The following is an 8,739-nucleotide window of genomic DNA, read 5'->3' on the forward strand; positions in this document are numbered from 1 at the left end:
AAAGCTATCAGAAGAGCTTTATTACTGAAGCTTTATTAGAATAATAAAATATCTTTAATTCCCTCTCTAACCATAGCATTTTTCAATGGATCTTTTTGGTTTGGTGTTGTTTAACTCAATTGGTGATTGGGGATCATCTATGTTGGTGGGTGGGCTTTATTTTAAATTTAAGATTATTTAGCATAAATTTATGATGGTTTGATCGAAAAAGAAATTGTAAATTTAAAAAATACCTTGTTGAACAATACATATAAACTTCATACGAGTCGAAGTTGGAATCGTTGACAAAACAGGACACAAGAGCATGAACTTGTTGCTTATTTCCTACCGAAACGAGTGAAAAAACTAAGTATTGGAGCTTAAACCGAGAAGAACAACACTGGTATTCAAAGATTTGAAAAAATAAAAAATCACTATTAAATGATTTATAAGAAAGCTTGCAAACATAAAATGAATATTGTGATTTGATAAAGTTTGAGCAAAACTGGTGGCTGGGGTTTGTTGGGATTAATATTGAGAAGTTGTGGTTACGATTTTGGTTGAGTTTGGACCGAAAATTTTGAAGCAAAGACGAAGAACTTATTGAGGAAAAAGAGTACAGCCTTCAATTTTTGGGTTGAAACTCACAACTCTCTTTTGCGAAGTAATTGTTGCTGCGAGTTTGTATTTAAAGGAGAGAAAAATTAGAAACTGAAACCACCATCATTGCAACCTTTGAAATTTGGTATGACAATTGAGTTTTGAGATTTAAGATCTCTGGTGTTTTGAAGATAGAAAATTGAGTGAGAATCACTTATTGAACTTGAAAAAGAAAATTGGTGGTTAGATTTTGAGACCAACATTGTTGATAAATTGAAGGTCAGGTGATTCCTTCGAGTGTCGAACATTAAGGTTGTAGGTTAGGGGAGAGTGTGAATATTTCTACAGCACAATAGAGTGAGACTATCCAGTTAGGAGTTAGACTAGGAATGTCATTGGTCGTCTATTGACGCAGGGCTTTACCTTCTAGTTGTATTATACCAGCCATCTATTTCGTATTTCGTATTCTGTATTTCATATTTCATATCTCTTATATATTGTTGTTATTTTTAATACGCATTTTTATGGTACTAATATATCATCTCCTATTGCTTTTTGAGTCGAAGGTCTCCTGGAAACAGCCTCTCTACCCTTCGGGGTAGGGGTAAGGTCTGCGTACATATTACCCTCCCCAGACCCCACTTGTGGGATTATACTGAGTCGTTGTTGTTGTTGTTGTTGTGATTCCTTCGAGTGGGGATTCAGGTGGGACAGGAACATATGAGGGGGGTCGGGTGGGGCGGGTAAATATGTTGGGTCGGGTTGCTTAAATAGAAAGTGGGATGGTCTTTTACGTGTAATTAGGTCGTGCCATATAGCTTTTTAAAGTTTTGAATGAGGATTTAACACCTTAGGGGAAATTTATACCCCGAAGTACAAGGGTTGGAGTACTTTTAATAAAAAAATTAAAACGGAAGATAAATATATCTTATTTTAGATAATAAAGGGTAGTTATAATCCTTCTCCGCTGGTAGAATGAATAAAGCGCAAAATTATGTCAATTCGGCAGTATATTAAGAACAATTGAACAAACACAAAATTTTGCCAATCCGATAAGATTTGTGATTAATTTAACAAGATAAACAGAATAAATATAGCACAAATCATGTCAATCTGGTGTGAACCATTAAATAAGTACAAATTCAAACTAATCTACTAAGATTTTTGAACAATTAAATAATATAGATAGAATGAATATAACACAAAATTATGCTAATTTGGTAAATTTTGTGAATGATTGAACAAGCACAAAGCCATACTAATCCGATAAAATTTACAAACAATTAAACTATATATATACAATGGATATAGCACAAAAGTCATATCAATTCATAAGGATTTTGTGAATAATTTAACAAGCACAAAGTCATGCAAATTCGGTAGAATATATGAACAATTGAATAATATAGGCAAAATGAGTCTAGCACAAAGTCATGGCAATCCTATAAAATTTATAAATAATTAAATAATATAAGTAAAATAAGTCTAGCACAAAGTCATACTAATCCGATCGAATTTTATAAACAAGAATTAAAAAGATAATGTGACTCGTGTGGAATCAAAAACAAAAAAAGAGGGTGAATTTGCGACAAGGAACAGTGGCACTGCAAATGCTATGGCTACTGAAATAGATGATTTTTTGCAATTTGTCAATCAACAAGGAAAGTGAGATTCAAAATAGAAGAGAGTTGATTGTAGATTAGAATTTTATAGGCTAAAATTCTTTCTATTTTTGCTATACATGTCTATGGAGTCTTCATTTAACCTTTATCAGCTTCATACATTCCTTCGTTGGCTATGTGCGCAGGGGCAAATATAGCTACCAAGTTAAGGGTTTAATTGAACCCAATAATTTTTACGATGTTTTGATATGTTTGTAAAATTGCTAAAATTTTAATAAGTATTATGTTTTAAATCATCGGACTGCGAGTAGTATATGGTCTAGGACTGCAGACTGCATTAAGGAAGTATCTAGAGAGGTGATAGAGGTATCGAAGGATTATCGTGACGGGTATAAAGAGGACTAGTGGTGGAAGGAGGACGTGCAGAGGAAAGTGGAGACGAAGAAAGCGGCATATTTGAAGGTAAGGGAGAGTAAAGATGAGTAAAAGAGGAGCGCGAATCAGGAGAGGTACAAGACCGCGAAGAAGGAGGCAAAGTTAGCGGTTACAACGGCTAAGACAGCAGCGTTCGAATGCTTGTATATAGAATTCGGGGACAAGGACAGGGATAAGAAGCTGCACAGTCTAGCTAAGGCGAGAGAGAAGAAGGCTTGTGACTTTGACCAAGTGAAGTGCATCAAAGACGAGGAAGATAAAATGCTATTGGAGGAGGCACATATTAGAAGAAGATGGCAGACATACTTCCATAAACTCTTGAATGAAGAGGGAGATAGGACTATTGTGCTAGGTGATTTGGAGCACTCTGAGAGTCGACGTGATAAGGTCAAGGAGGTGTAGGAGGCTATGCGCAAGATGGGCAAGGGAAAAGCGACCAGGCTAGGCGAGATTCTGGTGAAATTTTAAAAAAGTGCGGGTAGGGCAGGTTTGGAGTGGTTGACCAGGTTGTTTAATGTCATTTTAGCACGGCGATGATACCCGAATAATGAAGGTGGAGTACAATGGTCCCGTTATACAAGAACAATGGTGATATTCAAAGTTATAACAACTATAGAGGCATCAAGTTGCTAAATCATATTATGAAGGTTTGGGAGAGGATGGTGGAGACCCGGGTGAGGAGGAGTGTGTTCATTTTCGAGAACAAATTCGGATTCATGCCGGGGGAGGATCGATGACGGAAACTATTCATCTGGTGAAGAGATTGGTGGAGCGGTATAGGGAGAGGAAGAAGAATTTGTATGGTGTTTATTGACCTAGAAAACGCATACGACAAAGTCCCTAAAGAGGTTTTTTAGAAATATTTGGAAGCAAAACGTGTATCTATAGGTTACATTAGGGCGATTAAGGATATGTATGATAGAACCAAAACCCGGGTTAGGACAGTAAGAGGTGACTCGGAACACTTTTCTATCATAATGGGGTTACACCAGGGTTCATCTCTTAGCTATTTTTATTTGCCTTGTATTGATGCGCCACATCCAAGGGGAGGTATCGTGGTGTATGCTATTTGCAGATGATATAGTACTGATTGACGAGACACGAGTCGGGGTCAATACTAGGCTGGAGGTTTGGAGACAGACCCTGGAGTCTAAAGGTTTCAAGTTGAGCAGGACTAAGACAAAGTATTTGGAGTGCAAGTTTAGCAATACCACCTAGGAAACGTACATAGAAGTGAGGCTAGATTCATAAGTCATCCCTAAGAGATGCAACTTCAAGCACCTTGGGTCAGTAATCCAAGGCAATAGGGAGATTGACGATGATGCTACGCATCGTATTGGAGCGGTGTGGATAAAATTAAGGCTTTTATTCGGTGTTATGTGTGATAAGAACGTGCCAGCAAGACTTAAAGGTAAGTTTTACAAGGTGGTGGTTAGACCAACTATATCTTATGGAGCGGAGTGTTGGCCAGTCAAGAAATTTCATGTCCAAAAGATGAAGGTTTCAGAGATGAGGATGCTGAGATGAATGTGTGGGCATAATATGAGAGACATGATTAAGAATGGAGATATTCGAGAAAAGGTAGGCGTAGCATCCGTCGATGACAAGATGCGGGAAGCGAGGTTGAAATGGTTCGGGCATGTGATGAGGAGGTGTCCGGACGCTCCAATGAGGAGGTGTGAGAGATTGACGATGGCAAGTCTGAGAAAAGGCAGCGGTAGGCCGAAAAAGTGTTGAGGTGAGGTGATTAGACTTGACATGGCACATCTTCAGCTCACCTAGGACATGACACGTGATAGGCGTACGTGGAGGGTGAGAATTAGGGTAGAAGGCTAGTAGGCAGTGCACATTCCCCTTTTGCTTTCACTAGTCGTTGCGTATTTTAGTATTTTCCATACGCTTAAAATTTTATTACTACCTAGTGTCAACTGTATTTTGGCTGCTCTACTTTCCAACTGTTGTTAATGTTTTTCTGACTTTTACACTACTGTATTTTTTCTCTCTATATATTGTTGTGATTTGCATGCTTGCTTAGAGCTAAGGGTTTACAAGAAACATCCTTTCTACCTGCATAAGGTAGGGTAAGGTTGCATACATAATACCCTCCCAGACCCTCTATTTGTGGGATACACTAATTTTTTTTGTTATTCTTTTTTATATTTTAAAATCATAATTTTAAAAGTGCAATGAATTCAATGATAAAATCATAACAATTTAACCCATCAAGTTGAAATTCCGAATCGACCTCTATAAGTGTAAGGTGTTGTTGAGCGAATAATTAAGAGCTGGTGATTTAATTTGAATAGTATTTTTGTCCACACTTGATTCATTAAATAAAAAGGGGCACACTTTCTCACTGCTGTCAAAACGAGAGAGAATTTTTAAATGTAATTCTAATTTAGACTGTAAATTTAAATTAAAAAGAGAAAGATGCTGAGGTTGCAGTTTCGAATCACCTAATAAGCAAAGCGGTGATCTCTCGGTGAAGAGTAAAAAGAATTAAAAATGACAGTGACTTTAAATAATTTACTAAATATATTTCAAATAGGAGCGCTCAAAGCGGCTTGCTAAAGTCTAGCAAATTTCTTGTTTGACTCCATAGAAATTAGTTATACTTTCGTAGATCTGAACTCTTTGGGTTAAGTTTCATCAAAACAAAATTTGCCAAATCCGACAAGTAGTAGTTTCCTCACATATCACACCCCATACAAGTCTCTATTTTTATACAACAAATATTTAAAAAGTGAGAGAGGTCGGCTGGCACAAGACTTATTGACGGTACCTGATACATTTTTTTTATTAGTCCGTTCTAAAAAGAATGATATTTTTTTATAATTAAAAATAATTTAATTTTAAACTCTTCCTTTTACTTATTTTATCTTTAATGAGAAGCTTTTATAATCACACAAATTTCATGGCCTCACCAAGGTTTTACCCATTAAACTTTTAACTCCACAAATTTCAAAAGTCTTTTTATTTTTTCTTAAATTCTTTGCCGAGCCAAATTACCTTATCTAAATTGGAACAGATGAAGTATATATATTTTTTTAATTTTGGGTAAAGGATATCATATTTAAAGCTAGAACTTTTGATAGTATCTATTTTAATCTCTCTCTTCACACCTTTTTCACTGAAACTAATAGCACCATACTTGAAAAAATTACTTTCTCCATTTTAATTTTACGTGAACTCGTTGATTGCACTAAGTTTAAGAAAAAATAAAAAAAAAATGAATTTGTGATTCTAAATAAGTCAAAAAGGATCCAGAATATTTGTGTGGTTATAAAAGCTTCTTGTGAGAGATAAAATTAAATTTTTTCTAAATTATTTTCAAATTTAATAAGGAATAGATTAAGTACTAATTGAATAAACAAGAACATAAAAAACGAAGAAAAAAAGTAACTCCAAAAACTGCTTTTCTTAGTTGTCAAATTCTTCCACACTCTCTCTCCACAGAAAGGCATAAACCCCTTTTAAGCGTTCTTCATAGAGTTTGTCCTCTTTTTCTTTGTGACCCCAATTCGACTGACTGGATTCCATAAGGTTTCTTTGGTATGTCCTCTTTTTGCTACTTTAAAATTTCTTTTTAATTGGTTAAATTTACTAATTTCTGGGTTTATTTTGTGATTCCTCTATTAGTTTCTGGAAATTGTGGGTTCTGATAATTGAATTCTGATTTTTATTCAAGCTTATTGTTTAGTGATACTGATTTGAACTTTTTTATTGCACAATAGTTGTGGGTTCATTCTCACTGTCCCTTTCCTCCTTCCCTTCCTCTTTTCATAAGGAGAAAAGAAATTAAAATAGTGATTTTTAATTATAATAGCTTAGTGTATCCATCTTTGTGGCATCAGTGAGCGATCTTAAAGTTGTAGACTGAGAATGTGACAATAACTTATGAAGTTTAGACAATTGCATAAGTGATCCTATTTTGCTGTGATTTAATTGCAGAATGCCTTGTCAGATCAAATAAACAAGTAAGCGTATTCGTAGGAAATTTTAGAATTAGGCAACATGAGTAAGAAGATATGTGTCAATTTATGCATTTGGACAACCAATTTCACCTCTCGATTAGAGACTCCATTGATGGATCTCAAAGATGAGAGAATGAATTGTTGTATTTCTGATATCCCAATGGGATGTATATATACACGTGGATACAAGACCACTTCCAACTGACGGCTAACTACTTGACAGCTAAGCTACTGTAAATCAACTAACTAAACTACTCGGAAGTATGTACAAAATGAAGTTTTAAATACAGTGTTATCTCAATAATATGTTATCTGTGTAACTCTGGTTGAATCTGCCTATTGAATTAACTTGGCTTATTTTATAGTAGATGAGCACCTTGAAGCCAGAATTACTAACTTATTGTAGGAGATTGTTATCATTGTCCTTCAGTTTTACAGAAAGTTAAGACATTGAGGTTGTTTAACAGATGATTTTGTTGTAATCAGGTGCAGGTGTAACACTATTGGCGTTCTATGTTTACGAGACCATGCAGCTATATCATCATCCTTTGTCCTTGGACAGCCAGAAGGTGAGACTTACTTTGGAAGAGAAAGGCATTGATTACACGTCGCATCATGTGAACCCTTTAACGGGCAAGAACATGGACGCGTTTTTCTTCAGTATGAATCCAAGTGCAAAAATTCCTGTGTTCCAGAATGGTTCTCACATCATATATGATACAGTTGAGATCATTCAGTAAGTCTTCTCTTCACCTTGCTACACTTTTCTCCTAGCAATACAAGTGTAAGCATGAACAGTTAAAAAAGACTTGTATTTAGTTTGTATTTTCTTATTTTCCGATTCTTTTTCTGAGATTTGTAGTGGAAGAGTATTAAACTGTTTCACCACGCACAGGTATATCGAAAGAATTGCAGAAAAAGTGTCTTCTGGTGGAAACAATCTGAACCTCAGCAGCAGAGAAGTAGTTGAATGGATGCATAAAATACAAGAATGGGACTCAATGTACTTTACCCTTTTCCATGTCCCTGAAAAGTATCGGTTATATGTTTCGAAATTCCTGAGGCGTGTAATAATTGCCCGAATGGCTGAGTCTCCTGACTTAGCAAGTGCATACCACTGCAAGTTAAGAGAGGCATATGATACTGACGACAAGTTGAAGAATGCTGACGTTTTGAGACGAAGCGAGGATCATCTAGTAAGGCTTCTTGATGAGGTAGAAGTTAAACTTGGTGAAACATCATATCTAGCAGGGGAAGAGTTCAGTCTAGCTGATGTAGTGCTCATTCCTGTTCTGGCTAGATTAGAACTCTTGAACTTGGAAGACGAGTACATAAACAGTCGTCCAAACACAGCAGATTACTGGATGTTGGTTAAGCAGAGACCTAGTTATAAGAAGGTGATTGGCAGGTACTTTGATGGATGGAGAAGACGGAAAACATTGCTGAAAACATGGTGTTTCATCCGTATCAGAAGTATGCTGCGAAAATATTGAGAGCTCAATGTGCAGGTCAGAGGGGGAAAATCACTTGAATAGTGCAGCTAAACTCTTTTCTTGTTGTCCAGTTTACTATCTCCTTTTTCTTTTCTTTTTTTTTTTTTTTTTTGGGGGGGGGGGGGGGGAGGGATAGTGTAACGGCAATAATTGTTAAGATGATCTAATATTTTGCGTTGTTTCTATTTGCACTTTGTTGTAGCGGAGAAAAGAAAGTTCTTTGCAATTGTTAATAGATATGAAATGTCAAAAGTTTGCTCATTGTTGAGATTATAATATTCTTCTTTGCTATATAACATGTAGACAGTCTGACGTCTTTCGAACATCGTGAAGAATGCCTGAAAATTGGTGGAGCCAAGAGCAATTTTTGTGTAAGTTTATGGAGCTACGTACGTAGCAACTATGGGACTAAAATATTCTGGTCTGATCAAGTTCTAGCAATATAGAAACATCTTGATATGCTGACTAGTGCACTTCATCGAAGGTTTTATCTACCTGATGCTCTTCTTCAAGGATGCATGAAAGAACAATATCTAATCAAGTTAGCCCAGCTGCAAGTACAGGTTGAAGGAACAATCTAAAAGATCTTTCCCCTTTACTAGTGTAACCCACATTTGTAGCATTAGAATGAGTAAA

General features: G+C 36.0%; 1 protein-coding gene across 1 annotated transcript; it reads left to right on the plus strand.

The window, feature by feature from the left end:
- The first annotated feature begins 6,033 nt into the window (after nucleotides 1–6,033).
- LOC104231238 (glutathione S-transferase TCHQD) lies at nucleotides 6,034–8,211 on the plus strand. The gene is made up of 3 exons (XM_009784193.2): nucleotides 6,034–6,188; nucleotides 7,097–7,346; nucleotides 7,506–8,211. The coding sequence occupies exons 2-3, from the start codon at nucleotides 7,138–7,140 to the stop codon at nucleotides 8,101–8,103; spliced, it is 807 nt and encodes a 268-aa protein (XP_009782495.1). The 5' UTR covers nucleotides 6,034–6,188; nucleotides 7,097–7,137; the 3' UTR covers nucleotides 8,104–8,211.
- Nucleotides 8,212–8,739: the final 528 nt, after the last annotated feature.

Source organism: Nicotiana sylvestris, chromosome 4, assembly GCF_000393655.2.
Source record: "Nicotiana sylvestris chromosome 4, ASM39365v2, whole genome shotgun sequence".
NCBI classification, from domain to species: Eukaryota; Viridiplantae; Streptophyta; class Magnoliopsida; order Solanales; family Solanaceae; genus Nicotiana; species Nicotiana sylvestris.

Coding starts and splice junctions, on each gene's coding strand:
- LOC104231238 (XM_009784193.2), top strand. CDS start 7,138: ATGCAGCTATATCATCATCCTTTGTCCTTGGACAGCCAGAAGGTGAGA. Junction 7,347..7,505: donor GATACAGTTGAGATCATTCA/GTAAGTCTTCTC, acceptor CACCACGCACAG/GTATATCGAAAGAATTGCAG.